An 18,409-nucleotide genomic window follows, 5' to 3' on the forward strand; every position below is an offset into this window, starting at 1 on the left:
ATATTAATGACGACGTCATGTGAATGGATACAGCGTTAAATCGGTATATCGGCCATTAAACCGATTTAAAGTCGCAGTGTAGACCTGGCCTTAGTCTCTCCCTCTACCCCAACTCCCAGTCCTAGTTTCCCTTTCTCCTCCAAGCATCCAGTCCCAGCCTTCCAGATGTCTTGTCCCAATCTACTCCCCACAATCCTCACTCCCCTCGGTACAGTCTTGTCCCCTCTGAGTTTGAATCAGGGAGCTTTCTCCTCATCCAGGCACAGGGTCATTGATAGGGTCCCTGCACTCAGTTCAGGTTCTCAGCTTAAAGCTCTTTCCCATTACAGGGAAAGTTTTGCACAGCCCTGGGTTAGAGCATGACAAGCATAGCTGGAATCTTTGAAATTTAACAAGTTGCTACTTAGCATGTTCGAACGGTGACTTTTCAAAGATTTATAACTTGGCCAAATTTGAGTGGGTTTTTCCAGGGATGAAAAAAGGCACATTCCTTACACAAAGGCCACGCTTCTGCACACACCCCCCATTCCAAATTTCAACTACTTTGTACAAAGCATAGACTTACCAAAGCCTTTCAAATAAAAGGTCACCAGAATTTTAAAGTGAGCAAAAAAAATGTATTTTCCCTGTATCAGATTCCCCAGGGTACAATCTGAACTGTTCAACAGCGATGTCTCCAGAAATCTCTAGCTTGGGGTGTCTTTTACATTGCTTTACTTCCAGAACAGCCACTCCTTGTCTGGTCACTCAGCCTTCAGCATGTAAATTCACTCTCAGCTAAATACATGAGTGCTCTCCCAGCCAGGCATGAACTACCCACAAATCCTTAGTCCCAGCCTTGTTCCCCAAAAATGTGCATCTGGCACTGCTCAGTATTCTCCTGGACAGTACAAGTTCATAGATACATAGATAGTCCATCATTCCAACACTGGGAAGTGATAATGCATCAATCTTGTATTCTCAAGTAGAGGTTCCCCACACACTTTAATCCAAACACACACTGGTTAAGATAAAGTTATTAACTACGGAAAGATAGATTGTTTTACATGTATAGATGCATATAAACCAGGATTGGTTACAAAAGAAATAAAACCACATGCTAATATCTAAATGAACTCAGAACCAAAATGTCTCTCTCACTGTAAACTGCAACAGTTCACAGGCTGGATTTCTTTTCTAGCTAGGGACCATTCCCCCCTTAGTTGAACTCTTCAGGTGTTCATTAATGACATAAGCAGAGAAAAGGGGAGAGGTCAAGTCTTTTTCTCCCCCTTCCTAACTCAGTTTCTTGTGCTAGAAACATCCTTGCTGAGTCATGGTGACAGGCAGTCCGTTGTGGACTTGAGTTTTGAAACATTCCTGTGATGCAATGTAAATTTCTCGTTTATACCTTCCCCCTGCTGGTAAATAGACAGTTAAGTAGGTAATGGCCCCTTAACACCTTGCTGGTGTGCTAGTGGGTCTTTGTTTCTAAGGCTTTGTCTACACTGGCACTTTGTCGGCAAAACTTTTGTCATTCAGAGATGTTAATCCCCTCCCCCCTCAAAGGACAAAAGGTTTACTGACAAAAAGTGCCGGTGTGAATAGCTCTTTGTCAGCAGAAGTGCTCTCCTGTCAACAAAGCCAGGGCCGCTCATGGGAGGTGGAAGCTTTTTGTCGGCAGGAGAGCTTTCTTGCTGACAAACAGCAGCTACACTGCATGCCTTTTAGCGGCAAGGCTGTAGCTGCACAGCAGTGTCACTAAAAGCCTCATAGTGTAACCAGAAACTGGTTTGTGGGTGTTACCTGATATTACAATATATTTCAGTAACAATCATATAGTAGAAACTTACAACTTTACACATAGTGTTGCTACATATATCTCAACAGAATGATAATATTCAGCAGAGTATGAGTTTACAATGATACTTTGTACAAAATATATCATAATCTTATAAAAGTGTTGAACATGGGGTACAGGCTGTCCTTGTTCTTGGAAATGACTGACCCCCCTGGAATGGGGGAGGGATGCTGAAGAGTGGCCTTTATGTAAGGAATGTTTTAAGCTGAAATTTTCTAAACATCTGTCAACAAAAATTTCAGCCTAAATGATTAAAGTTTGGCAATGTTATAAGCAGCTGTAGTAGGGTCTTTATTAATGGAAAACATTAGACAACCTTAATATTATATGGTACTGGCAGCCCCACCTGTAGCAATAATAATAATTTGATAATAAGCTGAAAATTGTTAGTAATATGACAGTGATTAATAACTACCTTTGTCAAACGAGCTTTAACAATTTTTTGTTATTTTTAAGGAAAAGTTTGAGAAATTTGTGATGTACCTGATGAAAGCATTAGACTTTGCAATACATGATCCAAGGTAAAACTATCTGATGGGGGTTACAGTTCCAAATCTCAACAGTGTTACTGACCTAGTTTTTTTTAAGATAATTGCTTCTTGTACTTCCATTTTGTGGGTCTCTGGGTAACACAGATCTTTTTGTGGAGCATATCTGTCTCAGTCCTCCTCCTTTTCTGTAACAACACTAGTGCTTCCACCAAATGAAAAATACAATACTAAGGTGACAGGATGAATATAAATGTGCTTTAATATGATATATGTGGCTGCTTATGTCCCTCCATTTTATAACTCTGCTGGTGAGAAGGACAGCACAGGGTTAGCTCTCATTGATGTATTCCTGAGGTGCCCTCTGTCCTCAGTCAGGATGGTAGGTGCTATACAAACAATAGAAGGATGCAGTCCCTGCTTGTGTTGTTTAGAATCTACATAAAGAGACTTTTAAATATGTTTATCTCAGGTTATAAAATTCTATTTCTTGTTTTTCAGATATTATTTTTTGATATATAATGCCTCAGTCCTTTACTGGCAGGTTGTAAGGCCATATCTTAAGTCTGGGTTCCGCTACCTTCTTATTCCGAGCCTATCTCAGATTGTAACAGCATTAAATCAAGCTGAAGAGGAAGACAAGCAATGGCGAGCAGAACTCATGATGTAAGTTTGAACTGTTATTTTAGGACCAGGGTCCTGTAGTCCTTTTGTGCATGTAGCTCCCATTTATGGTTATCTTTGATCACAAACTGGCATGTTAAATCTTATTCTAAATATATTGTGAGTATGGTACAACTTGTAAATCATAGAGCAGAATTTCATAATTAGTACATGGACCAGTAATTGTGTAGAGAGGACTGCCCAGTTAGACCCCTTAACTGTTCTTTAATAAAACCTGTATATATAGTACGAAAGATACTCCAGTTTGATATTTGTATTGTGGTTAAAATGGAAATGACATCCACAGATTTGACACGTGACAAGAGTTAGAAAGCTATAGTCACTGTCTCTGCAACAGGTTGTCTCGCTTCGTATGGTCAAAATATATATTTTAAAAATCCCTGTGTGTAAGGGAGTTGTGGAATTACTCTTGGAAGGAAATTTTTATTGCCTATATCTAGTCAGTTCCAGTCTGAGCCATTGTAACTCTTGGATTAAATCAGTTGTGGTGCTGAATTAACTGTTATGTGTGTCTTTTTAGGTTAGGAGACAAACTAGCTACATCATGGTTTAGGAACCATTTTTCTTCAGGTAAAAATCCCAAGCCTAGATTGGGACAATAGACATGTCTCTTGTCCCCTGTTTCTTGGAGAAGATGGGAGGTTGCTGTCTCTGCCGGAGAGTGAGAGGGGCGCATATTCAGTACTTCTGGTTTCCTTCTTTTTTGCCCGATTGCCTTATATGGTAATTGGGTTTGGCAGAATGTATGACTTAACCCCTGAAAAATTGACATCCAAACTGCCATTATTTAGATGTCACCAAGGAGGAAAACTAGAGGCAGTCTCTGGCTGCATAGCTAAGAAGGCCCTGAAGTGCTGTCTGGCCAGTAGCCAGAGGTGCTCTCTTTCTCTCAGATGAACGAGTGAAAGGTCAAGTGAATTTGTGAAAGGTTAATTTTCGTATTAACTTTTTCTCCTATTTAATGTAGCTGTACTTCAAAATGAAATTTCATGAAATAAATGTGTTTGGTGAATGACACTTGGAAAATGTATACTAAATACTAAATTTTAGAGTAAAAGGCACACAAATGAATACTAGTGCTCAGTCACTTGAGGTATGTGTTTTTTTTTCATCCGTGTGATCAACCATGCATCATTTGTTAGTACACTAACTGAGATATAATATTTCTGAGACATCCTTGGGTATAAGCATTATTCTTCAATATCAGACAGCACATTTTATGACTGTAAAATATGTGAACTCATTTTGCCATGTAAAATTCATGCATGTATTAGTGGATTATATATTAGAAGTAAATTCTCATCAAAGTAATCTGATTCTGTTTAAGCTTTTATTTTTTATGAGTATTAGTAGCATTTTTCTACCATGGTATCTTAAAGGTTCTTTCTTACTAATTTGAAACAAAGCCACAGTATAAAAGAAGAAGGTCTCATTCTAATTATTCTCTAAAGCTAAATTTTGATCCGCATCTTTCTTAACAGGGCCTTTGGCATGAACATTAGCAGTGCTGTCATAGCTTCTGCAATTTCTGTAGCAACCCTCTTCTCCAAAGCAGGAGCCAAAAGACTAAGGAAGGGAAAGAACTTCAGATACCATGTTGTTAGATTTAAACCATCAATTTTGATCTTCCCCGACAGTAGCAGAGGAACTTACTGTGATGTTCAGCCATTTCAATAGTTAATTTCAGAGACCCTATATTTTAAGTCATATGGCACTGGGAGAAGTAATTAGTAATTTTGGCATTCTGAAAAGTTCCCTAGTGCCATAGCTCAGATTTAAACCAGATGATTTTTTTCATATTTATATAACTTTCAGGTTTTTCCTGTACATCTTATCTGTTCAGTATTTGAAGTAATGAGCACTAGGTTATACAATTAACTGTGGGCAGAATATTTAACTATTGATGCTCATAATAAAAAAATTCTAATGTAGTTCCATATAGTCTATAATCATCTCCGTTTCAGAGATGCAAATATTAAAGGTATCTAAAAAGTCCATATTGCTTGTACAGGGAAATTCAATATGAAATAAGGCTGGAATGTCACTTAAAAAGATAGGTAAAAATATGGGATTTTGTTATATGTTTATTGTTGTGGTGGTTTTTGTTGTTTTGGTTTCGGATGCATTTAAATGCAATGAGAACAGTAGAAAGATGCATGGAAGTTGTAGTACTCCCATGCAGAATCTAGTTTAAACAATGCCCAGTGGATGCGTTCCAAATGTTATTTCACTGTCTAAATTGTCAGAGACCTTAATCTGAAGTTTTGCGTGTGGGGACATCTGCATGCATGCTTTTCTGGCACTAACAGTGGGATGTAAATGGAATTTGAATGTGTTTTGTGTGTGTGTGAATTCCGTCTCTCATGCTCCTAAGTATTAGTGCTCAAAAAGGACACTGAAAGGTGTATTTTGAGGACAGGTGGAAGCCAGTTTTGAAAAATTTGCTCCTATAGATTTCCTGTGTTAAAGGGGAAATTATGTGGTTGGATAATATTTAAATATTATTTTAAAGCAGTTTTTAGCTGGTCACAACAGTGGATTCCAACAAAATAAGTCTAAGAATGAATTCCTTTAACGGTATGGGGTCCTACCAAAAAGACCACTTCTCTGGGACTTCCACAATTGAGATTGGCTTGGTTGCTTGAGCTAATAGCCCTGGGTTTTAACAGGGAGGTTATCTGGTGTTCTCAGTGAAAGTGCCTTGATCCTTTTTCCATTTTAGTTCAATAGAGTTGAAAAGTACTTTCTCAGGGTCTTTCTGGGTTGAAGAGTGTACATAGACTAAGACACTTTCAGAAAAAAGAGTGTTGAAAATAATTCTGCTCAGAATGCGAGTAGATTTGCTTCATTTTTAATTCTATGAAAAGCAAGTGACATCAGAAGTCTTCACAAAAATAAATAAGAAAAACAGTAGGAGCAAAGAGAAAAAAATGTTTTAGGTAGAAAATCATCTTCAGTGCGTTTTTCTAGAACTTACCGCGTAAAGCAGAATTGAAGCTAGGTTAATGGTACCCACATTGTCACATTTTTCAAAAGATTTGAAAGATATTCAGTGCTTAGATGCCATGGTGCCTTTGCAATGCTTAAGACAGACAACACAAGGAACTTCTTCCAACTGATTTATTGCCTATGAGGAAAAACAAGAATGGAGAAATTGTAGTTGTTTGACATTTGTAATTCTATCTATAGATTAGTATTTCATTTGAAGATTTGTAGAACTGAACATAGAAATATGTTATTTTTGCCCTAGGCCAGTGATAAGGAAAGTCTTAAATGAATGCAGTGATGTTAAAAAAAAAAAACAACCCGCTGATTATCCAGATATCCACCATAGTGAACTATCATATATAGATACCCTGAATAAGACCAAGTATAAACTCCAAATGCTCTTTAGGATTTTGCCCACAGAATTGGTGGAAGCTGTTCCATATGTGCGCCAACTAACTGTTCCAGTGCTGCCCCATTTTCATTGACTGTCATTGTTGCAGCAGTTCCTGAGATGACCATTTTGCAAACTATTTGAGCTCATGATGTATTTCTGCCTCATTTCTCCCTTGATCTTTTTGTGGCCTTTTTGGCTCTTCCATTTACCAGGTGTGACAAATGTGGGAATTTTCTGTAATAATATTTTTATAAACCGTCTCTGACACTTTACCTGGTCACCCTCATTATTGTGTTTCTAACATCATAAGATGTTGTGCACCAGATGCCTGGCTGTGTCCACACTCTGACAGATAATCTTCTTAAAATCTTTATGCTTTTTGGGGTGTGGCAGAAAATTCATTTAGGTATCAGCCTGCTTCCATAGCTTGAACTGTGCCTTGCCCATGTAAGACATAGCTACCACAGATGGCAGCTGTTGAAAAAAGGTAAACCCTTTTCCCACGGGCAACCTAGCTTCCCAATTCAGGGTCTGGGGTGATGCACTCTGAGTTTATCCAGTCTAGTGTTGGCAGCTGTCAGTCATGACTCTAGGAATCTCCTGGATAGGGCCTGAGTCATAAAACCCAGAAACCTTAGCCAACCACCTCTAAAACTGAAGAATAGTTGGCTATTCCTGGGCACATTCATTCCCTTTGCACACTCTACCAATGTGATCAGCCTCCGAAATGTCACTAGTTTCATGTATGTACAAATAACTTTATTGAATTTCTTTGTCAGCTGGGCTTTCTGATCCCAAACAAACTGCGCCTTGTCTGGATGAGCCAGTATATCAGAGGGCCAATAAAGGAACAGCACTACTAATCTTTGCATACCAATGAAAGCTGGCAGGAACAAAGTGCCAAGAACGTAGATTATCCCTGCCAAAAAAGAGCCAGTAAGACAACAGAAACTGACAAATTGTTCTCTTATTTGTTTTCAGACTGGTCAGGTATCATGGATCTACAGGCTTTGGTCTATGACCATTCTGTAACCAGGCCCTTGGGAATGACCTCTTTAGTGTGCCAGACAGACCCCAAGGACACACATGGTTCTTCAGCCTCTAAGGCTCTGAAACTGAGCCTTCGGGCACCAGTATCCCTGTCTTTCTCTGTGTCTCCCTGCAGCGAATCCAGCCAAGCCAGACTCCTATGGGAGACTAGTACTGTACTCCTTCAGGGTGCAATGCTCTCCATACATATTTGCAGCAATACTAGCCAGCCTTTTCAAAACAGGGTAACCATTTATTAGTCCCCTGCCATATAAATTCTGAAAGTCCTTAGGTTAGCAAAGAGAGGTAAGGTTCAGACAGAGATCAGACTGGCCAACGCCAGGCCAGGGCTCCCTGGAGGCATGCTGCTGGTGAAAACATCTTGGCTCCTCTTCTCTGCTCTGTTCCTTTGTCTTTGGCTCCAGGTATGTGTCTGTGTCTTTGAGAGCTCAGCTTTTAATATAGCCACCCATTACCTTGTCTTTATTCTCCAGCTCCAGCCATGCTATATTCACATGTTCAGCTGCCTCTGCAGCTAATCTTTGGTCATAAGGTTTCCCACTGTCTGTGTAGGGTCTTCCATTCAAGTATGTTGATGCCATCCCAGACAGTCCTAATGGCTATAGGTCTCAAATATCTGGCCTCATCTCCCAGAGAGAAAATGAGTTCTCCCTTCTGCCTCAACCCCCAAATGGGTAGCAATGCCAGACCTTGGGCATAGATGTGCACAAATATTCATGACTGCATTTTTCTGGCGTTTATAATGAAGTGCAGCAGAAAGTTGAGGAGTAAAATTCTCTTTTTGGGAGAAAGTGAAAGCCAGTGTGATGAAAGCAAAAAAGGCTTATAGTCACTTCCTGTGGTCTTTTGTCCAGTCATTCACCCTCTCCACCACAGAGGTGTGGGCAATAAGCACAAACTGAGAAGCTCGCTTGTGTAACTAAACCAGGATTTAAGTATTGAGAAAATGAGAACTTTCTACCTACTTTGAAGACCTTCCTTAAGAAGCGAAACAAAAAGCTTTTTATCTCTGATGTCCCCTAAATACCATCAATGAATAGGTCTGGGCATTAGCCAACAAGGCTACAAAATTAATTTGTTAAAATATGTTTCAAAATGCACTCCTTTTTTGAATGTAATTGATCTTAGCAATATGAGCAAAAGACACTACAGGGAATTCCAGGCCCTCCTGGCAAAGAATATTAATGAGCCTCTGACACTAGAGGTATCCTCACTGGATTATAATTTTCCTTATTACAGTTTTTGAGATCTATCTGTTGGCTAGTTTTTAATTAATTTAATATGTGCTACATTGATTTTGTGTAGAGCTAATATTTTAATTAGAATGGAATGCAGTATTAAGTCAAATGTCTCACAGAAGCCTATTATGACAAATAAACTTGATATTTTTGATGAGATCACAAATTTGGTTGATAAAGTAAAGACTATTTTCCATAAAACCATGTTTAACTTTAATTATAATACTGTCTTTTAATTATTTACTGATTAGATTGTTTATCAGCTTTTCCAAAACTGTGCCTGAGATCAATGCCAGACTAGCCGGCCCATAGTTAATCAGGCCATTCTGTATAGCCTTTTAAAATATTTGCACAGTGTTCCAGTTCTTTAGAATTTCCAGTGTGTTCCAAGATTTGCTAAAAAGCTACATCAGTGAGTCTGGGACCTTCTGCCTATTCTTTTAAAACTCTTGGGTTCCACTCATGCTACCACTGGTATGTTTTACGAAGCTGTTTTCACTCAAAAACTGGTCTCCCCCTTCTGGAAAGTGTCCCCCCCACCCATCTAATGGCCCTAACATGGTGCCCTCCAAGGCAGAGAGGGTGGGATGGTCAATGTAGCATCTGATGCTTTGGCCTTCCTCTGCTAACTGTTGCACAGGAAATTCAGGTGGAGTTGGACTTCACAACATTCAAGGACTGTGCACCTCCACTTTATGCAGTGGAACTTAGCAGTTCTGTTGTGTCCCGCCAGGGCCACAGAGTAGGAAACTAGAATGATCCTTTAAACAATATTCACAGGAGCCAAAACAATACAGGTAAGATGAAAGCGTAGCTACTCTAGATATAGAGTGTGTGGGAGTAAGGAGACCTATTGTCAAGTAACTTAACCATTTCTTGGTTCTGCCTAAGCAAGTTCTTAAAAACAAACAAAAAATCCATTCTAAAATACCTCTGATCTGATTTAAATTTTTGTTGCCCTTCCCCGTGAATTTAGCTCAATTTAAAATTTCCTGCACTTCAGTTACCAATTCTTCCTCATGCTACTAGGCCAACTAAACAGCTGTCATTTTTTCAAACTCATTAAAGCGCTGATCCAGCAAAGCAGATGCATAATTTTAAGTTCATGATTAATTTTGTTGACTTAAATAAGAGCAAAGGCTAAAAGGCTTAAAGTTATGCATGTGTTAAGAGTATTTCTAGGTAAAGGCCTACTTTCCTTGTTTGTGAAGTAAAAGAAAAATGGAATAGCTGGAGAGCAATTAGAATATTGGACTCCAGCCAGCTAGAGGCAAAAAGTACAAGGCTGTGGGAAATTATACTATAGATAAATACATTCTGTTTTCACATATTTTTTCCAGTTTTCATATTAAAGAAAGCAATAAATCAGTGTTTGATTTCTTCCTCTCCCCACCACAGAAACACCATTTATCACGAGCTAATACAGCAGTACAGTAGGACAAGCTGTAATGTGCTTCCACTGTACTTGCAAAAAAATAAACACTGAATTTAAAGAAATGGTCTCTCCCAAGACGGAGGTATATTCTGTTGTGGAGTTTGCGATCAAAATCAGAAAACATTTCATTCTGAGAATTTGGATTAAATTGCTGCTCCTCTGAGTTTTCTTCTAATGTAAAGACAGTTATGGCTTGGAGTGAAGCCCAGAGCAAGGGACAGTATGATGTTTCATTGCTCCATGTGTGACCCAGGAGGAAGATTTGTTACTCAATCACAGTCTCCTTCCTCATCTCCCCACTGCTCCAGTGAGTGAGTAAACAGTGCAGGTAAATATTCAGGTTTCAGAGTAGCAGCCGTGTTAGTCTGTATCCACAAAAAGAACAGGAGCACTTGTGGCACCGTAGAGACTAACAAATTTATTTGAGCATAAGCTTTCGTGGGCTGCAGCATCCGAAGAAGTGGGCTGTAGCCCATGAAAGCTTATGCTCAAATAAATTTGTTAGTCTCTAAGGTGCCACAAGTGCTCCTATTCTTTTTGTGGTATATATTCAGTGCAACATATGTTCCCTTCTGTGCTGACACAGCTACTCTAGCAGGGGTGTTAGGGAGGGGCTGGCGCTAAGACTCCTCCCAGTTCCCCCCATCTATCCCTTCCTATCTACCTCTGTGAGATGGGGCGTAGTCTGCACAAGGTTGTATGGAGGTGCTTTGCATTGTGCCCCTCTGTTGCTGTACCAGACAGGGCACAATTTGGCCCTTAGTTATAGTCTTTAAACTGTTACACAATTTAAAATATTTTGATTATGCACTCATTTACTTGGGTCCTGATTCTGCACCATTGACATCAATGGGAGATTTACCACTAAGTCTGGGGAGGGGAGGAATAACATTATGTAACATGATCCCTTGTACATCTGATATTATCTTTTATTGTATTATAGCGTGGCTCTTTTTTTTTCTTTTTTTAAGTGGACCCTGGGAGGAAATGAAAAGTTGAACCCAACCGTGAAATATTGCAAATGTTAAGCTAAAGGCTGTGAAAAATAGCCTGGTATGAATAAATCACATTATACCAAAATATCTGCTTTGGGGAATGTTGGGGAAACTTGTGAATGCCTATTATATGTATATCCTGCAGGAGTAGTAGTAGTCTCTTTGCATTAATCTTTTTATCTTTTACATTTACTTTTATTTGATAGGAATGTTAAAATATGTTATTTAAGACTTAACATTGGGTCTCTACTTGTTAAATCCTGATAAAATACTGAAAAATGCAACAGGTAAGACTTCATCCAACTCCTGCCATGAATAGTGATTTATCTCACTTCACAGCTTTGGGAGTCCAATCCTTTCATCAGGCAGAGAAAAAGAAATCCAAAGACACAGCACACTGAAATGTTTTACCAGCTTGTTTCATTTGATTTCACAGTTTCTGCATTTTTTAATTTAATTCTTTGATTGAAAAGTACAGTATTCAAAAAACTGTCAAATCTAGTCATGTGAGAAAATTTGGTAATTGTGATTTTGAAAATGCTGCATTAAATAGAAGATAAAAGCAGTAAGGTATTGTTAACAAAGAAAGGGCTTGGAGCTAGGAGATCTGTAGTTTAACCTCCTGTTTGGAAATTATTGCCTTATAGTACCATTCTTCTGTATAGCACTGTAATGGGGTGCATGCAGCTCTTCTGGGAGAAGCATGAATCTATTAAGTCTCCCGATAGAATGTAAATAACTGAAATTTTCTTTAGATAACAAAAAGTGTTATTAGATGTTTAATATAATATATTTTTCTTTGACTTGCAGAGAGCTACTTGAATGTTTCTTGGATGCTTCGAAAGTGAAAGAAGCAGTGGATTTTTCATCTACAGCAGCCGCATTCATTAAAAATAATGTTCCAGATAAATACCAACATATATTTTCCCTAATGGTAATTTAAAAATATATATGTCTCTATATATTTATATCTGTATTTATCTAATCTATAATTTTTAAATTAAGGATCAGAATTTAATTCCAGAACTAGCAAAATGCCATGTGAAGTCAGTGAGAGTTTTGCCAGCATCATAAATAAAGGATTTCAGCACTATAAAAGTGGTTTGTCACAAAATATAAAGATCACAAAATATCCCAGAATGCAGTTTCTGGTAAATTTTATTATTGAATTTCTCTTTTCCATTTATCAGAAATTGCAGAACTTTGAGTATAACTGAAATAACAAATAACGCAAGGTAAAGCAACATAGAGCTGATGTACGACAAAAGCAGATATCAACAGTGAAAATAATTTGCATAATTGTTCATTTTGCTGTTGTGGGCAACATCAGCCCTTGGGTAATGTCACTAGATTTTTACACCATGTTATTCTTATAAAACAATATTATAGGGATATCTACTGCTAATAATAATATTTGGGGATACTCTGTTAATAACTTAATAAGCATAACCTGGGTTAATAATCTCTTCCTCATCCATTATGTTAATTAGCTTAGTTTGCATTTATTAGCTCATAAATAAAGTAACTCAAGTTAAACGATTTAAATATGAGAAATTCCTGTTTTAAAAGGCAAAAATTCCAGAGCATCGAAAGTGTTTGGGGAAATGAATGAATGAACATACGTGTATAGGACCGTTCTTTAATAAGTGTGCCTTACATTTCCCATTATACAAAATTTTCCAAAACATTGTTTTGGGAGCTGTAACATTTCCATGGTTTGCAACAGAACTGAAATTTGGCAATGGAATGTTCGACGTCACAGAAGTACCTCATGTGGTCTCCCTTAAAATCCATTTAGATTTGGCCAAGTCTCAAATTGTTAAAAATCGCCACTTGCAATCTGCATTCTGCTTAATAGAGCTTGCTAGAGGCTTACTGCTAAAATTGAATACCATTGCACCGGCACTATGCATGTTCCCCAGCATCTCACTTCAGTGTGCCACTGATGGATTCTCTTCATCTTCAAAATCCTGATTGGCCTAGGATTAGATGCACTGCGTGTGAACTAGGAGACTATGAGATCTCAACTCATGTCCATTAATTGATGTTAATAATTCTGAGCTCTTCACATCCTTGTTGTTTGGCAAGACTTCATACCCCAGGGAGGGATTACAAAATGGAGGAATAGATCACAAATCTTTAAAATGGGTGCAGGACTCCTTACAGTTGTGATATTAATGAAGCAGTAAAATGGAGGCAAAGCCAGACTGTGCATTGTTAGCTGTTCGGAGACACTGTTGAGAGAATCAGCCTAGAAGTAGCCTTAAAATGAACGTAAAATGGTTTTAAAATTGCACCTGGATTGAATGTCTAAGCAGTGCCACCAAGCTTTGCCCTCCCTTTAGTGCTTTAGTAATAGCATAATTGATTCCAGGAGCCATGTACCCCATTCAGCTTTTAAATAACATTGCATGAGGAAAAATACTCTGCAGGGGATAAACATAGAGAATTCTTGAGTGAGAGATGGGTCAGGAAGGAGATAAAGAGATTGAAGAAAGGTAATCCAGAAATGGAAGAGCTTTTAAAATAACCAAAAAGTCTATTTGGGATAGAGGGAAGCTAAGCCTTCCTCACAAATAGGAGGAAGAAAGGGTGAGATGGTTGGGGGGACGGAGTAATAGGGTGAGGTGTGAGAGAAGTTGAGGTGGTCATGTTTGTTGGCATGTGGAAGGTGAGTACAACAGGCAGTAAATCAGGGTAAATCAGAGCAGATGAATTTGTGTGCTGTGGTTAATGGTATATAAATATACAGGTGTGTGATGGTAGAGGTACAGTGTTCATCCACAGTACCTGGTGCAGACTGTTTCAGAATCACAGCTTTTAAATAAATGCTTTAGTTAGTACTTTAAATCAAATCCTAATAGTATGCAGACGTTTCACTTAATGAGCCAAATCCTCAGGTGGCATAAATTGGCATAGCCCTAGCATGTAAAATATTCTTGCCTGTTATGCAGGAGGTCAGACTAGATTATCGCAATGGTCGCTGCTGGCCTTAAAATCTATGGAAGGAAAAATGTAGTCAATGAACCTACATTAATTTACACTAGCTAAGGACCTGTTCTTTGTGGTTTAATAAAATGGTGACTTATTTTGTTACAATTTTTGTAGGTGCATCACAGACTAATGAACACTTCCCAGATAGAGGAAGATATACAAAGCTCTATCAGTTTGTCAGTCATTTATAAAATTCAAACAATAAAATCGTAAGTATTGGAATCCATCTGTCCTTTTGAATGTTGATTTCTGATAATAAATATGTAAAGCCAGATCCTAGCTCCTGCTCTGGTGGCACAAAGCAGCTTATAAAACCAACTTAGCTGACCACTCGAGGAATCCTCTCGCCTAAAGGAATCCTGGAAATCTGGGTGGTGTGGAGAAGCCATGATGGATCCAATGCCACCCCTCTCTCAGCACCTACCACAAGGGAAAGAGGTGAAATGGTCCATTGGGATAATGTGCCATTGTGTGAAAATTATGCTGAGGCCCCAGAACTGAGGGAATTTAAAGATGTCTTAAAGTCATCATTGTATAAATGTAGCTGAGTACTGATAACTGCAATCTTAAATGAGGAGAGAGAGAATTGTGGAAGTCGCATCTTAAATACAGGGGGCAAGTCATAAAGGGAGAAATTATCACCTATAGCTTTTAAAAATTTTAAAACAAAACACAGGCATCTAGACTTTGCTTTCTCTTAGCACCTGCCAAACACAACTAAGCTATGGTCCCAAAAAGTTAACCACATAATTTTCCCTACTTCTCAACCAAAGAGCCATTCATTTAAGGGCAAATTCTATTCTTATGTAGATAGAGGTAATTCTGGAATAACTTTTGCTTATGTAAATAAGAGCGGAATTGAGCACTCTTTTCTTTGAGCCCCTTTTCCTTGCCCATATGTTCAGTTTCATCCTCCATCTCTAACATTTCTCTCACTCTGAAGTTTTCTTCTCGTTTGGGATTGAAAACATTTTTTCGGATTCCGGATTCCGTTTGAATCCAGATAATTCAAGATATCCAAGCGTATGCTGTTCATGTGGATATTTTCTTATATGGCATCTTATTTCTTCGGAATCCTTAGCTATTTCTTGCCATGTTGCTACGTTTACTTTCATTTTGAATAATTCTGTTACAATAAGCGGCAGTACATTCCACTTAGATGTTGAAGTAGAAACATTACTGTGGTATGGGGACATAAAATACACTACAGAGCAAAAAAAACAACCAAAACCCACAGAAGTGAGCCTCAGAGCCTGGGTCAACTGACTTGAGCCCACAAGGCTTGCACTGTGGGACTAAATTTATCAGTGTAGACATTCAGGCTTGGGCTAAAGCTTGGACTCTGAGACCAAGTGAGGAGGGAAGGTCTCAGAGCCCAGGCCACAGCCCCAGAGCCTGAAAGTCTACAGTGATAATTTTAGCCCCACAGTATGAGCCACACAAGCCCAAGTTAGTTGACCCAGACTCGGAGACTCACTGCCTCAGGAGTTTTTTTGCAGTGTAGGTGTACCCAAAGTGTTACAGAAAAATATTTGAAATATTTATTTTTCTGATTTAATAATCATTAGTATTTAATATAATTGCAGACAATTGGATACAAATGAGTTTCCAAGAGAAGCCACCACAAGTCTGAATACTGTGTTTGAACTTTTGAAACAGTATGACGAGGATTCTTCGATTTCAGTTCTTGATGAAAAGTAAGTTTTATTGGTCATAGTCCTCTGAAAGTTCATGATGAGCCTGATTCTGCTCCCATTGAAGTTCATAGCAGAATTTCTGTTGATCTTTGTGAAAGCGGTTATTCTTAATCATCATTATTTGCAACAGCACTTAGATGTTCAAATGAGGGATCAAGGTCCACTTTTGCTAGATTAAACAGCCCTGTAGTATCAAATATCTTTTCCCTGTGTAGATACTTATAGACCATGATTACATCTTCTTTTAACATTGTATTTGATAAACTAAATAGATTGAGCTATTTAGTCTCTCAATTTAATACAATTTTCCAGACCTAAACCATTCCAGCTCTTTTCTGAACCCTCCCTAATTTTTCAACATGCTTTCTGAAGTGCAGACACCACACTGGACCCAGTATTCCAGCAGTGGTCTCACCAATGTTGTATACAAAGGTAATATCTTCTTCTTACTCTTCATGCTTGATATTCTCCTTTTAATCCATCCAAGTACTATCTTAGTTATTTTAGCCGTTATTTGCACTGGAAGTTCATGTTCCTTTGATTATCTTTCAGTCCTCCTTAGGGTCACAGCTTTCTGGAATGCAGTCCCCTTCCTGTAAGCATAACCTACGTTCTTTGTTCCAAGATATACAACCTTACGTTTGGCTGTAGTGAAATGCATGACATTTGATGGCACCAAGTTTGCCAACTGACCTGGATCGCTCAATATCAATGATTTGACCTCATTATTTGCCACCTTGCCTTCTTTGTGTTATCTGCAAGCTTTATCAGCAATTATTTTATATTTTCTTCCAGATCAGTGAAGATGATGATAAGAAATAGTTTTGGGTTAAGAACCGATCCCTGCAGGATCCCATTAAAACCCTGTCACTGGTTGATAATTTCTCACAGACAGTTACATTTTAGTATTGATCAGTTAGCCTGCTCTTAATTAATTTACTGTTTGCTGTATTGATTATGTATAGTGCTAGTATTAAATTGCAATGGCCTGCAGTATTAATTCTGATACCTTAGAGAAATCCAAGTGAGATTTATCACCTTAATCAAGGAATTATATCAAGTTAATTGTATGAGACAAATGATCTTTTAATGATTTCATTATTTTTGCAGAATTCCTTTGCTTCTAGAATTGGCTCGTCTTTCTTTGAAGTTAAACTGTATCCAACTTGCGTTTGATTGCATACGTGATTTGAAGAGATCTGGGATTAAAGTAAGTGTTAGGATTACACTGGTCTAAGACTTTATTGTAACTATGCTTCAAAACAATTCTGTAATGCGTTGAGGCTTATTCTCACATTGAGGTATTGATGTAATTAACCCTTATTAATATGAATAGTAGTTACTTGCGTACATTTTCTGTCCCTAAATTAGAGAAAAGCTGAAAGATGAAGGAAAAGAGTTTAACTCACAATAATTAAAAGAATAGTTTTGTTAAATAAAATGTTAAATACAGATTCTTGTCCCTATTTTGAAACTGTCTCCTGTGGAATGTCTTAATTGGGGATACCTCCCAAACTCCTCATGTGGGAGTTATCTCTCTCTCAAAATGACGTCTGCAGTTTTAGAAAAGATTTAACCAGCCCAGCTTTGGAAGATTCTGTCAGCCATCTATATGTAAGCTATAAAAGCAGTGATATTTTACTTAATATTCACGTCACTCTTTTTGAATAAAATATTGTGTAATCAACCTCAGTATACAGCAGGTGGATTCCAGCCCTGCTGAGAGGGAAGTGGGGCATTCATCTGTGCCAAAGGTAGGCCGTTGGTTAGAGTTAAGGTATGGAGCAGTTCAAGAGGGTCTTGTCAAAGGCATACCTCAGGTTAGTCACTCTTCACAGTACTGGGAGGTCGTAGGGCTGTTCATTCAATGAACACACAAGTCTGTATAGGCTGTGAAACCAGCTGCTCTTGCTATCCCCTTCCATTGCTGGATTTGAGGGGTTGAGTCCTGCTCCTTCCCCAAGCCTCTTCTCCTGACATTTAATTGTTTTAATTATTACTATACTGTAGTAATTAGATTATGGTGACAAACAAAGTGTATACCTAGGAGATTGGAGCGAAGTATTGTGTGCCTGTCCTGCATGCTGTCACTATAACCTCTGGCCTGGATGGGTGTTTTTACCTGTCCGCTCTCACCTCCAGACTGGCTGAAGGGGCTTCTGGTGTTTATTCTTTCTGTCCCTTTATTGTCTACCACTGCACATAGGGAGCCCTAAAGTTCTCAGGCATTATAGTGTTTGGAAGAGCTGCTGTTCCTGTGGGGCAAGAGAAGGATTTACAGATTCAAAAACTATGTCCCTCTCCCCAAAGAGTGTGTGTGTGTGTGTGTATATATATATGAGGTCACCTGTCGCAGCCACTACCATTAAGGTTGCCTGGTGATTTCCATTATAACCCCCTGTTTTCAGTTGCTTGTAACTTTACCAAAATTTAACCATTGAGGCTGAAATTTTCCATGTTAGCTGTCTACATCAGGCTGATTGTTTTTTTAGTGTTGTGTTTTGTTTTTTGATGTTTTTTAATGTCAACCAAAATGGTTTGGTCATTTCCAAGAATGATGGTAGGGAAAAAAAAACTTTGGAAAGCTCTTGCACCCCCCATGCTTT

The 18,409-nt window shown here is 38.4% G+C and overlaps 1 protein-coding gene across 1 annotated transcript in view; it reads left to right on the plus strand.

Annotated features, from left to right (window-relative positions):
* The window catches only part of CFAP46 (cilia and flagella associated protein 46), a 178,237-nt gene that overhangs the window by 8,105 nt on the left and 151,723 nt on the right, over window positions 1-18,409 (plus strand). Inside the window, exons 5-10 of the mRNA XM_075072713.1 lie at window positions 2,297-2,361; window positions 2,830-2,994; window positions 11,923-12,046; window positions 14,221-14,315; window positions 15,693-15,803; window positions 16,914-17,013. Coding sequence (XP_074928814.1) covers window positions 2,297-2,361; window positions 2,830-2,994; window positions 11,923-12,046; window positions 14,221-14,315; window positions 15,693-15,803; window positions 16,914-17,013 — 660 coding nt within the window. The remainder of the gene's footprint in view (window positions 1-2,296; window positions 2,362-2,829; window positions 2,995-11,922; window positions 12,047-14,220; window positions 14,316-15,692; window positions 15,804-16,913; window positions 17,014-18,409) is intronic.

Source organism: Chelonoidis abingdonii, chromosome 15, assembly GCF_003597395.2.
Source record: "Chelonoidis abingdonii isolate Lonesome George chromosome 15, CheloAbing_2.0, whole genome shotgun sequence".
Classification (NCBI taxonomy): Eukaryota; Metazoa; Chordata; order Testudines; family Testudinidae; genus Chelonoidis; species Chelonoidis abingdonii.